Below are 22,271 nucleotides of genomic sequence, written 5' to 3' on the forward strand. Positions count from 1 at the left end.
TTCCCGTTTCACTATTTTTGTTGTTGGTATACTTCTTTTGGCTCACCACAAAATTATCTTTAATTGTTTCCTGTAATATTTAACCCAAGTAATGAAAACAAGTTGAAATTATGATGATCTCCAACACAAAACTCCCATTGTTTTTTTTTTTCGCATCCATTTGTTGCAGTGTTGCTACATCCCGAGGCCATGTTATACATCAACTTATTCAGGAGTTTCTTCAACCCGTGAATAGGAAATTGTTGGACTCGTGTATGTAACAATAGTGCCGGAAATGAATGGGGAACATAATAGAATTTTGTGTTAAAGATCATAATTTCAGCTTATTATTTGAGTTAAATATTTCAGAAAACAATTGAAGAAAACTTGGTGGTGAGCCAAAAGAAATGTGCCAACAACAGGATAGTAAAACAGGAAGTTCTAGAATTACATCATGGTAAAGAACAGGAATTTAAGAAGATGTAATCTTGTGTTTTGCCAAGTTTTCGTAAATATTTTATTTTACTTATTATACATCCTAAACATGAGTAAACATGACATTTGTGATATTGCGATTACGAACTTGGAACGTGCAAATTGTATTCATATATTAGATTTAAAAGTACAAATTTTTGTTTATTGAACATAAGCTGTTATGGTGTTGTATAGCTATTAACATTTGCTCTTTCACTTGTAGGTCTCTGGATTTGACGAGAATGCCTCAAGTTCGTATCGACAATGAAAAATATCCATGCAATTCATTTATGTTTGGTTGGTGGCGTTCTTCTGCTTGTTGGCCAGTTAGCCTTCCTAATCATTCTCCTGCAATATGATGAACGAAGCTCTTCTGTGGTAGATGATATACGAACTTTACTTGCAATTTTTTCTAAGTGGCAGCTACCATTAGTTTTAATAGATGAACGTGTGTTAGAGCAGTATAAGAACGCTGCATGGAATTACGACAAGAAATGCTTATTTTGTGACGGTCAATATAGTTTTACCTTTGCAACATTATTCAGGCTTCTTACTCAAAAGGTAAGTATGTTAAAATTCTATTAATGTTGGAACTAGAGGCGAAGATAGAATATTTTACTTACCAAATGTATTATCTCGTCTTTTGTGAGGAGCACTAGGTTCGATGTGGTGAGAACACCTTTAGTTAAATCGATCCAAAGTTAAATTGATCCACGTCTCGTATGGAAGCGGGGCGTTTAACTTCAAACAACAAAAAATGATAGAATAATAAAATCAGAGTGGGTTAGGGCTCGAAACCCGCCTTTCAGCTATGAGGTAGATTCTTTGTCACATAGGGCACTAGCGACGCGATCAGTTTTATGTTTCATTATCTATTTTATTCCTCGAGTCCAGATAGAAAGTCGTCTTGTGTGTGTGTGTATTTTTTTTTTCTAGATGCAATCCATACACTGATTATTAAATTCGATAAGATCCGATCCCTAGCCAAATAAGTTTATGGTGTACAACATCGTAGGTTTTCTGAGTTGTTACAGTTTCCTTCCATTTTCTCATTCTACCAATTCTTCCATCATCATTCACTTCCCTATTCATCGTCTTCCTTAGTCTAAAGAACATAATCGTGGGACGTTAAACTGAAATATTTAATTTAATTTAATTTTTTTTATTTATTTTTTTTATTTATTTATTTATTTATTTATTATTATTTTTTTTTTGTCCAATATGGACATGAGAACAACACCTGTGAGGGAGGACGCCGACATAACCAGCCAATAAGTTATAAATATGACTGAAGACCTAGCTAGCGATCGGTTTTTGCTTTCTGGTGCTCATGTGATTCGAATTCGACGTTAATCGGTAGGTGTCGTCTTATATGGCCTCGCTGCTGAAAAGGACGTTAAACTCAAAATCAACTTAACTCAAGGTCGATTTTTGACGCTCAGCAACGGAAGGAGCATAACTAAATGTAAGAGACGTTAAATACATTTTCGTTAAGCGCTTAGGCGCTCATCCTAAATTACACTCTCTTTATAATAAGACTAAACATATTACAATGAACTGAAAAGGACGAATAACAAGAATTTTTTTTGCACTAATAACTAGAAACACAACTATAGCGTAAATTACACTAGAAACAATATGTCCAAGGAAGGAGACTCCAACTGCAGAGCTGCAAGACCAACTAACCAAGATTCATTAGGAGACATCCAAGACATTCCCTGCGCTACTAAGAGGACAGTGAACCACAGATCACCTCATAATTGTGAATGTTACAATTTGGTGGGTTGTTCATGGGTAATGCTGGAAGCAAATTGGTTCCATAATGATAATCAAATTTGTTTAACAATTTTAATGCAGAGGGGGGGGGGGGTGGCTCAGTGGTAGAGCGTTCACCTCCGGTGCTTGGGGTCCCTGGTTCGATCCCAGCTCGCGCCGTGTGGACTTTGTGGTGGACAAACCGTGCTCATGGGTTTTCTCGGGGTTCTCCCGTTTCCTCCCACTTTCTTCATTCCACCATTTCACTCATTTCTCATTATCACCGTCTCCTTTAGCCTAACCGGCATAACCGTGGGACGTTAAACTTGAAGATTTCATTTTTTTAAATGCGGAGATTTTCTAAGTCAGCATTTCTTTGTATATTCACTTCGTACTCTCAAAGAAATACTTTTAAAACATAATTTTGCTGCTAACTTCTAGATGATTCATCTCTCGCGCATGAATTAACAGGTATTGCTCTAGATTTAGTGCCTTTGAAAAGAGTCTTATGTTTAAGCTCTTTTTGTTCCTGAAAAACAGAATCATATAGACATATTAAAGACAAACATTAAAGCAATTTTCCGTAAATCGTTTGCTATTCATTTTCGGAACGTGTGTGCGTGTGCACATAATATGATGGAGGGGAAGGTTTAAATTAAAAAAAAAAGTTTTAAAAAATCCTGTAAAATTTGAATAACATATTGCGGGAGTACGCACCCTTCTCTCTGCTAAAAACTACATACTTAAATATTCGATAAATAGCGGTATTTTCGACCTTTTCTTACTGCTTCTACAATATTCTTTCCATGGACTCTCCAGCCATTTAAGACTTGTACAGTTTAGGGCTAATGCTTCGTCCCCGTTGGAAAAACTTAACCGTAAGTGGTCTCTGTTATAGACTATCCAACTCACTTATTAACCTCGAACATGACTGGCAAGTCGTATAGAAGTGATACTTTTCTGATAAGACGCAAACGAATGTCTATTGAACAGGTAGTAGACGAATCAAATTTCTCGTGCAAACTCCGTCGGGACGAAGTTTATCTCTAACGTACGTAGTTCTGAATCAGAATCGTTAGTCGAGGTGAGACTATTTTGTAGTACCTATTGCAAAGCGAGTGTATGATTAATACAGAAAACAAAAAGACTGTTTGTTATTTCCTTGTGGATCACGCTTACCTTCATAACTAATAATACAGGCAGTGAGTTGCTGATTTGTAAATTCATCTGATACACAGCTCTTTCTTTTAAGGTTCATTGAGTAAGTACCGAGAGTCCGATTAGTATACAACTTGTACTAGTTCCTATATGAATTCATCAACCAATTTAGCTACGTCCTTATGCACTAAGCGAGGGTTTAGATAAACAAAAGCTAATAGTAAGACGCCAGTGTTTTATGTCTGTTTGAGGTCCCGTGCACCACGGTTTCAAGTCTATCGTTGTTTTTAACACACTATAGACAATAAGTAATGATGACAAGTTTTCTCAGTTCAGAAAAGCCACGGTAGCTCAATGTATAGCGCACGCCTCTTGTAATGATATCTTCTTATTTTCGTTACATTATCCAGTTCGATATACAATACATATGATATTGGGTGGAAGTTACACAACACTATCAAACACTTGTAGTTTTATATCTATATATTCCACAAGAAATATTAATTGCAATACACTGAAATAATACACATCAATTTTTATGTAATGTCGACTTTTAATAACTATCTTCTGTCAGTCTCTTAATCAACAAGAGCAGGTTGTCATATATATATATATATAAAAGATGATTCTGTTGTTACAGTAACATCAGTTAAAAATCATACATCAACATATTGTTCTATATATATATATATATATATATATATATATATATATATATATATATATATTCCTCTTCCTAATCACAGCCTGTGCACATTTAAATAGCACCTTTTGTCCAAAATAGTTAAAAGAATGGAAATAACTTTACAAATATACAATATCGTTGTACTCTGAAGTGTAGTTTTCGCGAGTTCGTTCATATGAGATTTGTCTTGACATCCATCATATGCATATTTTTTCACGAATTTCATTAATGTCGTCGGTTCAGTCCATTTCACCAGTTATTTATTTGCGAAGAATTTCCAGAAATGTGAATTAAGGCCAAGAGAATTCAACAAAAAAAGGAAACAAATTGTATCACTGGTAACTCAAATCACTTGGCTGGCGAGCAGAAGATGGAATTCTAAGTCCGTGCCAATCCAACCGTCAATTTTTTTCCCTTCTATTCCAGCATTGTTTTATTATCATTTCCAATTAGTATCCATCTTGTTTAGTCCACAAGGAGAGTTGGCAGAGTCTAATAGTTAATGGTTATCTCATTTGTAATTTCTTGACATACAGAGTTAGTATGTTATTAGAGGAACGTTAGTTGATACACTTAGTTTTTGTACACATGGTAATTGATGATCAATCTCTTCACTCTAGTTTTGTATATATATATATATATTGAGCCACAGGAAAAAAGAACTGGTTCCCGTATCTCCTGCTTTACTTGTTTGCTGCCTCTGCATAGTTGCATTAGATAAATGGGCTGCGTTCAGAAATAACGTGTAAAAGCAAGAAGTGCTTGATGGAAATTAAAATTATTTAAAATTTTTGCTTAGTTTGTATGAAGTTATTATTTATCGTGTCATTAAAGAAATAAGTGATTTTTCTTTTCAGGGTAGCATAGTAAGGAAGCTTAGGGAAAGTGGATTTGAAGATGTGACTTTATATAATTTAAATCCTGTTGAGACTACTTCGCCTCTCACAAAAGATGTACCCATTGCTATGATATTAAAAACAAGTCAATGTGTTATTCATATTGTACTTTTTCATGAGAGAGAGGTAGGTATCCAGTTATTTTCTCTATTATACATTTTATTTTTAAGAGCAATTCCGTATAGATTCCTAAGTTGGTACACTTTGGTAAAAAGCACTATGTTAGTCTTGATATATATTGATACATTCATTAGTCGTTGCTGTAAGTAAAAACCTATAAACGCATAATCTTGTCTCTTGACTGTTTGTGTGTAAAATTCCGATGCCAGTTCGTGGATAGGAACCCAGGCTAAGAATTATCAGAAAGTGAGCTAGACGGAACTTCGAGCTTTGCAATGAATACATGTCTCTGAATATCATATTTACAAAAACTTAGAAATGTATTGGAAGAACGAAACCATAATCACCGTTAGGAGAAGGAAGTGTTCAAACAAAAATGGGAACATTGCACCGGAGGATAGCTATACATTCGGTGCATTGTTGCCATTTTTGTTGCATCCTGGTTACCTTTTTAATAGCATTTATATTAAAAGTAAAGTAAGATAGGTTTAATTTTTCTATAGTGCTTAGATGCTATGACAATACGAGATGTATACTTATACGTGTGCTACAGTTAATAAAGTGCAATTAAATGCAATAGTCGTAATAATCGGATTGATTTTGGGTTTAGCGTGTTTTTCAGCAACTAGGCTGTATAAGACGTACACTTATAGCTTAACGTGGGTTCCGAACCGCATGTACTTCACCGGGAATCGATCCCGGGCCACCCACGCCAAAGGCGCGTACGCTAACCGCGTAGCCACGAGAGAGCTGTAATTGTAGTCGTAATAACTTGTACCGAAGTTGTTCCAGGGGGATGTATTGTATGAAGGGATCAGCTGATCGAATATTAGCACATTGACTGCTTGGAATCAATCTTGTACTTCTATTCTTGTATACAACAAATAGCGGCTAATTGGTTTTGAAATAAATATTTGTGCACACCCGTAATTATACAGATATAAAATAAATATGAAGTAAGAATATCAAAGATTACACATTTAAAGTATCTTCTACATGTATTCATTGTTTCTTAAGTTTATTGATTGTAGTCATCATGTGTCTCTGGCTCATGAATTGTACACAGTTGAAAAGTATACTGTTTTGCCCGACCTTGCAGAGATTCACGCTGTGCATAAGAAACGTAAGCGTGCTGGGTCCACGAATCCTTTATAGGAAGAGTATTTGAATAAACTTTTCCTTTTTATTGCCTCTTTATTTTTTTCTAAGAAGGTGGGCAAAGTTGTTACAATTTTCAGAGAATGATCCCTCGTTCGATCAGAACTGGCGTTAAATGGGTGTGTAATCCTGGCGTTAGGTGGTGGATAAATACCGTGCGCGTGAGTTTTTTGGGGTCCCCTTGTTTTGTCCAACGTTCTTGATTCCATAGTTTCATTCATTATCATCACCGTCTCCTTGAGCCTCGGTGCATAACTGTGGGATGTTAAACCAGAAGGAAAAAGTCTTTTCGACAGCATTAAAGATGAGAGATTTATGGTGACAATGTTCATGTTATTTGTAGAGCAACTCTGTGCAATACGATGTCGTATCATTTGTAAATATAATATAGGTATAACAGCAGGACATCAAATTAACTATTGAACTGGCAACTCCAAAATCTATAAAAAGAGGAAGGAACACAATTCTCTATCTGGCGGAACCATAATGGCTAGCTGTAAACTGTTTACCGAGAAGGAGTTACTGGATTAAAAAGGCACTGAGGGGAAGTTTTATCTGTTAATCTGAACCTTGTCTTAGTCTGTATATTTCCGTTAACAGCGAAATGCATTAATGTTGGGAACGAAGTTAGTGTCGGCTAGTGTAGCGAAGGGTATCGCGACACAAAGTAAATGTGTATATGTATATTTACCTGCAAATATTTGGATATAATAAATAGAAATTTAGCACGTACCAGACGGATTGTTGTATAGACTTGGGACAGTTTGCATACACTACTAATACTATTTTCAATCAAAATCGGTGCAAAGTAATAGTTTGTATTCCTTTACATTTTTAATACAGTTTTCCAACGAACTTCCTAATCAAGTGCAGTAACTCTATAATCCTGTTAGAAATTGGCTTGATTTCCACTTAAAAATATTTTCTTGTGCCAAAGAACGTTGCCAAATCTGTGTTTGCTAAGTAATTTGGATATTTTGTAAATGTGAAATCCTGTTGCTGGGTACATTTTTTATTCTTTGAAAAATTAAAATATGTGATTTTGTAGACTCTTGTATTTTCTAAACAAAATTGTTGCTTACGTAATTCCGTTTTTGTCCAGGCCACCGTTATCGAAATTTAATGTTAAATTTTTTTTGTTCCAATGTGATAGGATTTATACATATTTCTTTCAACCATTGGTAAGGCTTTATATAAACTTTTTACACAGTTGCGAAGCGTTCAACTGCTTATAACAAGACAAAAGATTTCTCTCTTTAGCATATGTGATGCTTTCTTTGATCCCAGTCTCTACATTCCTTTCACAGGTGCCGATATGCGTTCTTTCACATTCTCAGTTTGTTTCGTAGACACCAGAGTGGCTCACATTACCTACAAAATAGTTTTTACTGTAACCATAGAACATCCTTTTAGTACTTCTGAGAGATTTAAAGGAGACCTTCAAACCTTATTTATTCGATAAAAATATGGAAATCCGAAATAGTCACACAATCTTATTTTTCACCGAAGTGAATGCAAAGGATTTCACGATGACAATGACTTCAAAATGTTCTTAAGACAGTACTTAAGGAATTCTGATCAATTTTTTGTTAATAACGTACGTAGTGAACTTTATATATATTCTTTTGGATTGGTGATTGTAACGAAGGGGTCTGTGTCAAATATAAAAGTAGGAGGGGAGAAAATAGAACAACTGAATAGTTTTCGATATCTGGGTAGTATTCTTAGTAATAACATGAAATGCGAACGTGAAATAAAAGCAAGGATAGGAATGGCGAAAGAAGCCTTTAGGAGGAAGAAAAGTCAGTTTTGTCGAACCTTGAATAAAGAGTTAAGAAAAAGACTCATAAAATTCTTCGTGTGGAGTGTTGTACTGTATGAGGCGGAAACGTGGACATTGCGTAAGGGTGATGAAAATCGACTGGAAGCCTTCGAAATGTGGGTGTGGAGAAGAATGGAAAGAATTAGTTGGGTCGAGCGGAAAATGAATGAGAGAGTGTTAGGAATGGTGGGTGAGAAAAGAACACTTTTAGATATTATTAGGAAGAGGAAGGGAAACTGGTTGGGACATTGCTTAAGAAGAAATTGTATCATGAGGGACGTCCTAGAGGGTATGGTGGCAGGAAAGAGAGGGAGGGGGCGAAGGAGACTACAATTATGGATGATATAAAAACAGAAAGATCATACGCGAAGACGAAGAAGTTAGCAGAGGACCGTGGAGCATGGAAGCTTCTCAGCTGCGGCAAGTGACCTGCCAATAAAGGCAGAATACCTATGATGATGATATATACACACAATTCGTACATATTGTTTATAAAATTTTGATAACTAGCGAAGAATTTGTATATATCAAAACCAATCAGTTTTGACAGGATTACATATAGTTATTGGAATTTGGAAAGAGAATTTTAGAGAATACTTCACTGAAGATGATGTAAGGGAACACAAGGCAATTACTTTACATCTATTTGGGTTGAAAATAATATTAGTAGGAAATAGAAACATTCTTCAGTCCAAATAATAATTCAGATTAATGGTAAGTACTAACTTCCCGTCATTTGCAGTCCTTGACATCTCTTACACGTATTTAGTCACTACACTAGGTTTGCTGTGTTAGATGGAAAAGTTTTTCGCTTCCTTGGATAAATATTTTCCATTTGACTGGTATTGGTTAATCCACCCTGAGAAAACCTCTTCTTTAAATCACTGGGTACCTTCAAATGCCTGGAAGAAATTCTCAAACAACATGCATATATTTTCAAACAAGTACGAAATATGATAAATTGATTTACTGTGAAATCTATGTCTATTAGATATACTACAGGAAATTTCTAAATAAACTGTGGTCTGAACAAACATATGTTGAAATTAAAAATAATTTACAAATTACTATGTTATAATAAACACTAGACTACACTATGTATGTACATGTTTACAAACAGTTGATTTTTTTTTTTTTTTTTTTTACGTTTACTTTTTGTGGAACAAAATCCAAATTTACCCACCTTCAAAATTTATGCTGGCTGTGAGAAATGCGTCTTTGGGGTCTTCATTTCGTTATGGAAACATACTTAATAAAAAGAAAAGTACTACTTTTTGCAAGTACTAATCAGATGTGATTTGAGTTGCTTTTGATAAGAAGGTTTGAGATGTCAGGATCTGTTGCGATTTTAGTTTTAATCTTAAACTTTTCTCCTTTCCAGGGAAACTATTGGTGGCATGGGAAGTTACATAGTGATCCTCATGCAGACAAGAAATTGAATGCTATTGGAGTACAGAGTAATCGATTACAAGGAATGAAAGACGAGGGTGCCTACGAGAAGTAAGTGGTGTTAGATGATACGTGAAGATATTTACGTCTATAGCTGTAGCAGACTGACTTGCACGTGATCTTAACCAATGTATTTCGCCACACAATAGAACGTAAAAATGTTTTGGATGGCAGACACTATCTATAGAATAATACATCAATGTATGCATATTAACGCACTAATTTATGTAAGAGAGCTAACATTGTAATGTGTGTGACGCATCAAGGATTATTATTTTATTATTTCCCTACGATATACAGTATATATTTCGCAAACTTAACCGTTTGCTTATTCATATAGACCTCCGGATTACTTCTTGAACTGGGGTTGGGGACACGGTGGCTCAGTGGTAGAGCGCTTACCTCTGGTGCGTGGGGTCCTTGTTCGATCCCTGGCAAAGTACGTTTGTGGTGGATAACATCCTGTCTGTGAGTTTCCTCGGGGTACTCCCGTTTCCTCCCATTTTCTCATTCCACCAATTACTCCATCATTATTCACTTGCTTGAATTATCGTCTCCCTTAGTCTAAAGGCATAATCGTGAGACGTTAAACTGAAAGCTTTCATTTTTTTACTTCTTCAATAGTTTTTTAATTCATTTTATTTGTTTTTTCTTTCTTTTTTCTCCTTTTCTTCTTATTATGTTCAGCAAAAAGAATAACTTTAACATTTAAGGTCGACATTTAGTAGATAGTATCCTTACTAACTTTTCTGAGGAAGTGGAAAAGTGCACACAGAACTTCCATCTTTCCTGTTGAAACAGACATTGTTTCCATAACCAGTAACATTAAACTAGGTGGATGTGTAGTGAAGTGTGCTGAATCGAATGGTGTGAAAATCAAAACACCTAAATGAATCTAAGCATTTTATTAAACATTTTGCACGAAAACTTCTTCCCTTATAGAAAAAGATAGGTATTAATTATTCTTCATCCTAAAGATCCAAACTAAACCTGGATTAGGATAGTATAGACAAGCAATGGGACTACATTATAAATTACAACAAACAACAAAATCTTGTAACTATTGTCAAGGCATCGAAATCTCCTTGGCGTTCGATTCATCGCTCTTCACTAAACATCCACCTAACTTAAAGGACATGGAAACATTGTTTCATTGGAAAAGATGAAACTTCTGTGTATAGTTTTCTAATTCCTCAGAAAAGCAAAAAAAAAAAGTCTATTGTCTATTAAATTTCGACCTTAAGTGCTAAAGTTATTCTTTTTTACCGAACACAAGAAAAATTGAAGAAAGAAGAAAACAATGAAGTAAGAAGCAGTTCAAGGAGAAATACGGAGGTTGCATGAATAAGTAAACAGTAGTGTTTGCGAAATGTATAGTAGGAAAATAATAATCCTTAACCCACATCACACAAGTAACAATATTTGCTCTTTTCCATCCATATAAGCCTACTTTCATTGCGTAGTTTCATTCCAGGAACATTTAAACGTGTCGCCTATTCGTCTGCTCGCACAAATCTTAAGCAATAATATCCTGTTCATTAATTGTCTCGGCTAGCTACTATTGCTTATCTTCCGTTTCATGTACTCTCATTCGACAGAATCTTACTTTTGCAGAGTTAATTTACAGTCCCTATTTTTTGACCGAATCGTCCTTCTAAGTCTCTTCGGCACGTTTTAGTGCAGTGTCCTGAATATTGAAATGTTCGATAACGTTTAGGACGGCGTTAATGTTGTATTTGTCTTTCGTCCGTACTGCTCATTTTGTGAACATAATCGTACTTTTTGTTTCTTTGTCTTATTTCTTGCAGTTTCATTTACTATTCTAAGTTCCATTGCTTCATTTTAATATGACAGTTTCGTTGTCTGATAATATTAATAAAAGCAAGACGAAAAGAAGCAAAAACAAACCTGCATGCAGGAGAAATTCTTCAACAGCCTCGTGAACCGGTTGTTATTACATAACCGCGTAAGGTAAGGTACATGACTATGATTTCACACCTGACGCGATTATAGTGGCAAGAGGCTGGTAATAATAGATTCAGAAGTAAACCCCAGCTGCTGATGTTTTTCTTTTCCTTTCTGTTTTACTGTTTCTCGTAAGTTTCAATGTTCCTTTTTCCTAGCTTGGGAAATTCTACTGGTGCGGCGCGAAAAACGTTAAAGATACAGTTACGAGACTAAAGCTTAGGATGAAATTGCCATGGGTTCAAAGTAGCTTTTATTAGGAAGTAACCCAAAACGTTCTTGCCGTTCGTGATCGTCAGAAACAGACATACAGCACATAGTACTTAGTGTTAGTTTCGAAGAAATCTCCATCAGCATCCAGCAGCCTTTGCCAGCATTCTTGCATCTGCGCAGTGCCGTGGCGATAAAATTTTGGGGTCTTGGTCGCAAAGACGTCTGTAGATACTTGCTGCAAGTATGACTCATTATTCAAGGATTTCCCACGGAGGTGGTTGTCCAGGGAATGGAACATGCGGTATCTGATGGTGCTAGGGTGCTGCGAGTATCCTCGTGAATTGTATCTCGTCGTTCGTGCTGTGTGTGTTTCATTGAACACACACTGCGGTTACCCAAGTCTGACTCCTGCTGTAATGCATGGTGCTCCGTTGCAACTGCTGCGAGTCCGTAATGATTATGTAACCTGGTAGTGGGAGCTCACAATACACCACTCTTTCGGCTAGTCCACCAGATACAGTTTGTTTTTGCGTGAGTGCAGAAGTGATCTTGAGGTGTAAGGCATAGAATTACGTGGTAACAGTTTATGTCTGGTACGCTTGAACCCACTTTTCGTCACTCGTGAACACTAAGCCAAATATGAGTGTTTTGCGGTATCACGACAAACAGTCACTTGTTATTACTTGTTGGCTGCCAACAATGGGTGTGGTATCCACTTGGTCCACCTGTACACCTTTCCTATATGGCGCAGAAGAAATGGAATTGTTTTCTTCGAAACCTGGATGCGTTCGGCCACACGTTTGATTGTTATCCTCTTGTATAACTGCTTTCAAGGTCTGGTCATCCAACACCTGGGATTACCCACTGTGGACTTAAATCTTCTGATGTGAACTTCTGGAACCAGTGCCTGTCGGTGCGGTTCTTTATGCATCCTTCCCAGTGTCTGAAGTATCTGACGACTTCATGCGGCTGCTGACAGGCCACCTTACAGTCATGCAGCAAACAACCACGAACGAGCTCTTCGATACCTTGATTTCTCTTCTACACTGGACGAGCTGAAGTAGTTGTGTGTGTGTGCGCAATGTGCTTATTGGCGCAGGACAATAATCACATTAACCCTCCCTCATCTGTACTGGTGAGTAAGTCACTTCGTGTCCTCTCTGTGAGCGCTTCATCGAATGAAACGTCAAGAAGTTCTTGGTTACCTTGCAATGGTAACAATAATAATAGTCATGATATTACAGGGTGTCTAACGGTCACGAAAGTCACGAAATCAGAAAACGGTCATGAAAGTCACGAAAAAGTCACGAAATTTAGCTTTTGGGTCACGATTTTTTTTCTAACTGTGCAAATGTAAGTACAGATTGGAAAATTTTGTTCTATAAAACGTCAAAATTCACCACCAAAAATGTCTATGATCGGCTTTAGACGCTACCAAATCGTAAGCAAAGTACGTGTCTATCGCATGGATGAAAATTCGGCCTAATTCGCACCCGAATTCGCTCTTGAAAATGTTAGGAAATTTTATGATTTGGTAAAGAAAAGGTCACGAAAAAGTTAATAAATTTCATTTTGTAATTTTAGTAGACACCCTGTATTATAACTGCTACTACTTCCATTTGTTTTCTTCCTTCACTTTCATTATTCTTAATCTTACTTATTGAACAACTTAATGAAATAAACAATGAACAGTGTATCATTTGCCTTCTGAAATCTTTAAAATTCAGATTAATCGAATACTTTTGAAATTCATTTTGAGAGATTGTTATAAATCCATACCTTTTCAGATTTTCCACGTCATCGATTTTGATGGATGGCCTATCTGTTTTAGTTCCCAGAGATATTGACAATTTCTTGAAAGAAGCTAAGAATACAAGATTTATTGAGTGTAGTGCAAGAAGAGCCAAAGTGTTCTATAAACTGTATGGGAAGGACACCAGCGCAGAAGCATTAAGATTTAATCATCGTGCATGGAAGATTCTCTCCAAAGCTAAAACTCTTCTTGATAACGTAAAAGTGCCATTTTGGATAAGCAGTGGAACTTGCTTAGGTGGGTAGTTCGTCATATTTTTTATTCTTATAACAAACAGAATGACTTTTCATTTTAGAAATAAAAGATTTCTTATGAGGGAAATGGTTTGAGGCAAAATCAGTGTGATGTTTCTGTCTTTAAATTTCGGTTTCCATTGTTTCCGCTTTCCAGAGTTTCTTTTCGGCACTCATATACAATAAGCAAAGTATATAACTCCTTTGTCTTCAGAAACGGAAGATTATAACCATACAAACTAAAGCGAGCCATAACATTCTATCTTGTGCCAGTGCAATCTACGCAAGGTTGTAGTTACACATTTTCGTGAGATTTATCTTTATATTGGTCTACCCAAAGGTTTCTTTCCTACATTTTCCTTAACCATAATTCTGTACACTCTTTACTTACGTCACATGCGATAAACTTGCACTGCCCATTCTAAAACTGCTAGACGTCTCTATTTTTATAATTATATATGACACTCGGTGACTTATCTGTTGAAAGTTAGTCGTCGTGTTATTTTCTCCATTATACCATTTGTTCAGTACTTTTTAAAAATAACCTATATATATAAGAACTAAAGCTTTCCCGGTCTCGTGATAAATATAGTTACTCTCGGGCTAACAATCAGGTAAATGTGGTGAAATTTACATCTTACAGAAGGGGACTTACGATTGAAATTAGCCTCAAAGAACATTTTGATTATATTAAGGCTGTTTGTACTGTACCTCTTTCCACACCTTGCTTTGAGTCGACTTTTCCCCCATCTAATAACATTGGAACTTTTCTTCAGTTTTTCTCAGCTAGCAATGAACCAATCATCACAAAAATTTGTGTGGAGTCAGGTGAATAATAAAGGATTGGACCTACAGATTTATAATTCTACTACAAGCCTTTAATTAAGTAATCCAATTCCCCACCCTCCTTTTTTTTCTCACTTGAAGATTTGCAGCAGCGCGGTATGTGTTTCTCTCTCTTTCAGCAGTGTGCAAGAAATTTGGACAAGCTGTTTAAAATAGGGTTTTAAGAGCCCTGTCCCTATCAGCTGTGGAATTGACATTTCTTATTTCTTGAGGCTAATTTCAATCGTGAGTCCCCGTCTGTAAGATATATGACACGGGAAAGGAGGGGTTGGTGTATTTATTGTTTTTGCTGAAACCTTAGGGTTTCAACGTATTTGTTGAGTGTACCGCTTCAGCGAAGTTTTGTGCTTGCTCTCAAAACTAGAAAGAGCCTCTTGCATTTCAAGTATTTCGAGGTCTTATACTTGAGTTATACAATTATAAAGTATGTTTTGCAGTAGTTATTAAAATTGTGAGTGACCTAAGAATTAGCACACGTAGAAAGTCAGTTTTCTGTGTAAACTAATAATAAGCCTTGAACACCCGTAACTTGGGAGAAGTATGTGATCACCATATCGGTTTCCGTTCGCCAGAATGTTTTCTTTCTTTCAATCACTGCTTCATTTTCCTTTACGACGTTGTTTGAACGCTGCACTGTCGCTACTATCTGAATTTACGCAAAAGAATACTGAGCAGGCTAAGCGCTATTTAACTTCGGTGACCTCACGGGAACCAATAGACCAGTGCAGACAGCATATTGGAATAATAATAAAATTCAGTTCTTACTTTCATAATTTTTAATAGTGTTCTAGAATGTGTTATGCTAAATTACTGCTAATAGTTATCTTTATGTATATGAAAAAAATTTAAAACGAACTATTTCTTTAAAAAAAATCTTTCGTTACACAAATGCATTTCTAGTTAGTGTACATACTAATGGATTCTATTCTCTGTAATAAGTTTTTTGGCATTGATCAAGCATCGTGAGGCAGTTGCAGATTTGTCGAGCTCGTCTCGTCTCATGTGCATTCCTTATTCTGTGGGTTGGCTCCTCTAACTTATAGTATTTAGACTGCACACACTATTCTGTTTTTTAAAAATATATATTTAAAGTACTTACCGACTGATTTGAAACTATTTTCTGTTTCCAGTATCTCTAAAGCCGTTTTGGCGGAACATTTTGAATGGAAAATTCGAGTAATTCGACTTCTGTTTTATTTCTTTTATATTTTCTTCCTCAAAATTCACCTTCTAACATCAAATAAAATGGATAAACTATTAACTAAAAATAAAGAACTTCATGAAAATTCAATTGCTGTTTACAGCTTTTTTTTTTAAACGAAGAGCGACCCCTAGAATTTTTAATAATAATAATAATAATAATAATAATAATAATAATAATAATAATAATAATAATAATAATAATAATAATAATAATAATAATAATATAATAATCAAAGTCACTGTGAACTGGAGAGTATGTGTAATTTGTTGCATGACATAAAGACGCCCAGTCTTCCGAAAGTCCTCTTGTCTATTTGATTTTGAAGAAACCTTAGCGTTTTGCTTATTTGTTGGGGCCGAAAGCTGATATGAAGGCTGAATGAAAATTTGCATATCGCATAAGAAGCTTTAGCTAAGCAGTTTACAAAAATAAACGCAAACTTGTTATGTAAACAATAAATATTCACATTGTTTTACATTATTGAGTTTAATTTAAAAATAAACTTGACCAGTAACATGTTCTGTTAAGTTCTGTTTTGACCACTATTCGTTATTTAAAAAACTTAATTATTGGTATTACAAACCATTTAATTTATTTTAAATTGAGCCAGAAAATAAATTTAGAAGTTTACCAATAAATACCTCATAGAGTATAATAGAACCACTAAGCTACAGCAGACTATTAGCAGATTATTTCTTGGATTATTGTTGTTGGATTTGTGTTTAGCATTTCGTTCACCAGTTAAGCTATATAAAATGTAGATCTCTAGTTTAACGTGAGATCCGAACCACATTTGCTCTTACCGGGGCTCAAAAAATTTATGTCTACTCATTTTTTGACAAAGAGGGAAGTTACAATAAAGTGGCATTCGCATACATCTACACTAGAAATACCTTTATTCAAAGGAACACTCCTACAAACATATACACATGGCAAATATATATGTGTGTATGAAAGAAGAACAAAGCTGTTCTCGCTTTTCCACTTCAGCAAAGAAAACGAACGCACGCTCCAAAGTCCAAAGCCTTTAAAGCCACCTCAGAAAAGTCATAAATATATTGTTGTTGTCCCTCAGCTGTAAACAATTTTCAGTGCTCGTCCAAGTTACCACAACCTGCTGGGAGAGAGAAAGCGAGAACAGTGTTTCGTTAACGTGATGTTGCAAACTTCACAAAGAAAAGGGGGAAATGAAAAAGTTATTTGAAGGCTTGTAGTAAAATTATAAGCCCGTAAGACCAATCCTTTATTACCAACCTGACTCCATGCAATTTTTTGTAAGGATTTGCTCATTAATTACTGAGAATTTTTTTTTTTTTTTAAATCCAATGTTATTAGATAAGTAAAGACTCGATTCAGCAAAGAGGTAGCAACCGCCTTACCTTAAATATTATGATTAGACAGAACCTCTTTTAAAGTAATAAATGCTGGTACTCGTTCCCATACAGATAGCTCTTTCTGAATGAATACTTCTTTGGAAATAATTTTGAAGACTAAGAGTATTTCGAGTCATTCAAGACAAGCCGATGACATTTCCCGAGCCGTCTTGTCTCGTCTCGAAAGTTCGAGCGTCTAATTCCCCAAAAGGCTTCTTGTTGAATATCGTAGTTTTCGAAATGACACCAGCCTCGAGACATTCTCGTCTCATACATATCCTACGTATTACAATCCGTGTGACATTTTGTATTTCATCTTTCCGTAACTGTGTCTGTTTGTGGCTGTCAGTATTGAAAAGCAGGTGTGAAAGAAGTCATTAAGAACATTATTTTTAGTTATGTCCAGAGTAGTTTCGTTGGCCAATTCGTACTGAATTATTTTTCTTAATTGTGACAGTTATTTTTGAAATATAAAATATTTATGTCTAGTTTGAGGATTTTGCTAACGAAATACCCGAATATCACTAGTGACCAGTGCGTGGGTTGGCCATTCCCTATTCTTAGTTAGTGACCCTGCGTAGCGTAGTCGCTAACGCTCTCGCCTGCGGTGCGAACGGTCCCGAGTTTGATTTCCGGTGTAAAACGTTTTTTCAGGCTAGCCACCCTGAATGAGGTTTCCCTGGGTTTTCCTCATTCACATCAGGCAAATGCCGGTTTGGTACCTAACTTATAGGTCCCAGGCCGCTTTCCTCCTTCCCCAATCCTTTCTTCCCTTTTCCCGGATTGTGTGCTCGCCAAGGGACGTCATCCCTCAAAACGTGAAAGGCTAAATGGCCTTAGATGCCGAAAGCCCAGAAATCTAAATCCTAAATCATAAAATCCTATTCTTAGTTAGTGGCCAATTTCCATCTTGAGAATGGTCTTAGCGATTTGTATGAAGTGAAATGAATTAATCGTTCAGAAATGAAATAACGATTCGATTAGATCTCAATTTTAGGAAAACTTGTTACGGGACTGTAGCAATTTTCATTAAATTGATTGTGTGTGAGGAAACGTAATTCAAGGAAAACTTAATCTTCTAGGTGTTTTTATACAAAATACAAATAAATACTAATTTGAAGTGAAAATAGTTTTATTAGTTGGATGTTCTTTAAAAGTTGAGCTTAAAAAGAGAACTGGTACAGTGGACTCTTATCTCATAAAATCCTCTTTTCAGAATAAATAGATTCATGAACAAATTTTACGAAGAATTTTTCCCTTAGTTCACAAACGATGTTTCAAGGGTATGAATGTACACACACATATATCTCTATTCATAATCGCACGCAGTCAGTAATGCTGCTATAAACATTATTTGTCAGAGTGGTATATTCAAAATTTTTAGCTTTTTAGATAGCGTCTGATGAAGCCAAGTGGATAGTTGGCGAAACTTACACGTTAATATTTTTTACAATAAACGTATTGTGTTGCTTAGCGAGTAGTTTAAATCAGATTTTAGTTTTTGTTCTTTTTGCACTTTCTGTTATTTTAGCACTCATTATGGCTAATTAACGATAATTAAACTAATTAAAGATAATTTTAATTTCATTGTAATATTCTTCATCGCAAAAAAGAAGACATTAAAAATGTAATAATAATAATAATATATGTTTCTCTGTTAAAACTGATTAATTGTCTTTATATTAAAATCAATAAAACAAATAATTTTAGTTCACAATCAGTCTTAACGGAACGTAAGTTCGTAACCCATGAGTCCATTGTAGATCGTTTCTTTCCATTTTCGTTTTCGTAATATACATTTAGCAAAACATAAGACTTTTTTTCAAGTTACTGTTTCTTAGCTGTTAGTGTTTTCGTTGTCTTATACTACTTGATACGTTGTCTTATACTTGATACGAGGACTAGTATCAAGAGTTCATTTTTTGATAGGAAATAATTGTAGCAAAAAAACAAAACAAAAAAAAATTAGGAAATTTTATCTAATGGTAGCATAAGCAGCAATGTTTGGATAATTTTAGGATGTCAATCATGAAAATTGCACGAAAATATGAGATTTGTATTTGTTTCAAGTTATAGAGGGAAAAGGGGACCCCAGCCAGCAAAAATAGGAAATGTATGCATTTTTGCGATTTTCATATCGAAACTTCAATATGTTCACAGAGCTCCTTCGTGGCTAAGCGGTTAGTGTACGCGCCATTGGCGCGGAAGACCCGGGTTCGATTCCCGGCGGGAGCTCATGTCGTTCGGATTCCACGTTAATTAGTAGGTCCACGTCTCATATAGCCTCGCTGCTGAACGGGACGTAAAACTCAAAATGAATCAATCAATATGTTCACAAATCCTAGACATTTTTCGTGGCCGCGTATACTAAGAACTTCATACTGTTGTATTGACAAAGTTTATGTCACTGTATTCGAAGGGGAAATGGAAGATGCTACGAAAATTGTCAGATTTCGTGATAGGTTTAGAAAACCCCTTTTCTTCCTATATTCCTAGCATATTCCATTTCCCTTCGAACAAAGTGGCATTAACTTTGTGGTTAAAAGCAGTACAAAGACCATAGTATGCGTGGCTGTAAAAAGTATGCAGAATTTGTGAACATATTGGGAGTTCGCACATGAAAACAGCAGAAATACATAAATCTCCTATTATGCTTATTTTTCCCCTTTCTTTCCTCAATAGCATCAAGACAAAAACACAGCTGTTTCATTGTCATATTTGTCGTGAGCACCTTTATCCAATAATGGCTGCTTATGTCTCCATTACACAAAACCTACTAAAATTTGTGGAATAGTGTCATTTTTAGTCACCTTTTTCTCCTCTATAATTCAAAACAAAAACAAATCTCGCTTTTTCATTGTTATTTTCGTGTTCAGCACTCCAAAACTGTTCAAAAATGGTTGTTCATATCTCCGTTAGAAAATCTGTGTTGAATAGTGTTTACTAAAGCGTTTCTAGGAGCAGATTTTTATGTGTAATCACTATATCTGTATCCAGTATCTCTTCTTTGTCTTTGTCTTTTTACTTGAAACAAATTCCAAATGCATTCCTGCAATATATCTGATGCATAACATAAACTACCGCATATGTATTAGTAACTGTTCTTGCAATTTTAGTCACAAAATCCTATACTATTTTAATAGCCAAAGAAGGAACAAAAATTAGATTCCGCACATTTAGATTCACCCTAATTAAACTCCAGTGAACTTAACGTAAACTTTCACAGTTTCATATTACAGAAACAAAACTTAATTTTCCCGCATTTGTAAACAAGTTGGCTAGGGTTACCATACGTTTGCATTTTTGCAGACATGTCCGCATTTTGAGAATAAAAATTTCCGTCCACATACATTTCTCGAACAAATTGTCTCATTGTTTTGTGAACATATTGCCATATTTAAATATTTAAATGGCTAAATCTAGACATACCGTGATTTTACTTCTTATTATTGTGCTTTGTATAAGCTTTCAGCATATTAGCCATGTAAGGAGAAGGATGTCTGTTACCGTTGTTTTCAAAAATCAATAAATCTAAGATAGAAAGAGAGAGAAGTTGCCCATTAAATCTAATTCTCCCATAAATACGGGAGACGCTAGTACTGTGCATTGCTTTCTATATCAACTTTCAGTGATTTATGAATAAAACGTTGCGATTATTATTCTATATTGCAAATCATTTTGTATTTCGTTTAAAATGTACTTATTGAGCTGTGCAAACCCTGTGTTTTTGTCACGTATTGGAAGCCATTTTCGTCTGGAAAACTCAGGAAATTTATAACAAATAGCCACTGGGTTCAGATTGCAAAACGAAGTAAAGAAGGTAACAGCACAACTCCTTGTTGGTCAGTATCCATTAGAAGGGTAAATGTAGATTCACAGTAAAGATCTCTGTTTTACGTACTTTGCTACATAGATGGTGTTTTCGAATTTTCCTTGAAGTGGCGATCTTATCTGTATGTAGCGTTATAAGCGGAAGAAATGAAACTTGGAATAAAGAATATACCATAGATTTGTTTGCTGGGTAATAGCATCTTATATACTTGGCATATTCAAATCATCCCCCAACGGGCTTCTTTTGTATTCAAGCAGAAAGTTTACCATAACAGTATTTGTAAATAGCTCTCCAAACAAGCTATAAACGGAAGGAGCGTGTCGCGGGCGGATCGCGTTGTTAGTATCATTAAACTTACGTATATTAATAGTGTCACTAACATAGAAATTTTTAGCCATTCTAAGTAATCCAACGTATTAAATAGCAAAACATGGAGCTAGAAAGATTAACGTGTTGAAAAGTTTGTACATCAGTTTCTGTTCAAGAGGATAGAAAATTGCAATATCGCTTTCTTTTTAGCAAGCCAACCGAAAGACTATGTTCAACTAGGAGGACTTGTTGGAATATCCTTCTCATGTAACAGAGAAATATATGTTTTTCTTCAGTGATGTTCCGGTTCCTTTGAAGCCGCCAGAGGATGATTTGACCGTGCCGACTTTAATTACATTAAAATCACAGTCTTCTGATAGCAAACTGTGATAGATATTTTATTACATGCGATGGCTTTTATTGCAGAAATAATCACGTCTGATGAAGATAACGTTAAGTTATCGAAACTGTTACGACTTATTTTTTATGCAGAAATAATGTTTAGTATATCTGTTTAAGTAGGCCAGTTTTCAATAGAATCGATGCTGGCAAGTTTATAATTTGGATTCTCGGATGTTTCTGTCAATTGACTTTTTCTCTTGTTTCAGTGCGCAAGATTTAAACATTGTACAACAAGCAATCCCTTCTGAGAAATCACAGGTGACTGAAATTTAACATGTGACATTGAGAATAGTGAGAGAAGTCCCAAGATAAATTATCAAGCTTATGAGTCGAAGTGTGATACTGGAGAAGATCTTCCTACGTTGTTAATCGAACAAAAAAAAAATTATTTAAATAAACACCTATTCCATGCAGTAGGAGAATAGTTGACCTTTTAGTGTTCGTCGACAAAATTTTTCTAGTGGAAACACATTCAATGGAATGTAACTTCGGGGGATATATTGTCCATGAATCCTCTCAACACTATGGTATGATGAGCATATTGAGATTTAAGTGCTGTAAAGAACTTTGGTCAAACACGGTATG

General features: G+C 35.4%; 1 protein-coding gene across 1 annotated transcript in view; it reads left to right on the plus strand.

Annotated features, from left to right (window-relative positions):
- The window catches only part of LOC145673489 (ribitol-5-phosphate transferase FKTN-like), a 55,144-nt gene that overhangs the window by 11,946 nt on the left and 20,927 nt on the right, over window positions 1–22,271 (plus strand). Inside the window, exons 2-5 of the mRNA XM_081743238.1 lie at window positions 677–1,014; window positions 4,909–5,073; window positions 9,429–9,547; window positions 13,462–13,724. Of these exons, the coding sequence (XP_081599364.1) occupies window positions 718–1,014; window positions 4,909–5,073; window positions 9,429–9,547; window positions 13,462–13,724 (844 nt within the window). The 5' untranslated portion in view covers window positions 677–717. The remainder of the gene's footprint in view (window positions 1–676; window positions 1,015–4,908; window positions 5,074–9,428; window positions 9,548–13,461; window positions 13,725–22,271) is intronic.

Source organism: Thermobia domestica, chromosome 16 (genome assembly GCF_964235325.1).
Source record: "Thermobia domestica chromosome 16, izTheDome1.hap1.1, whole genome shotgun sequence".
NCBI lineage: Eukaryota > Metazoa > Arthropoda > Insecta > Zygentoma > Lepismatidae > Thermobia > Thermobia domestica.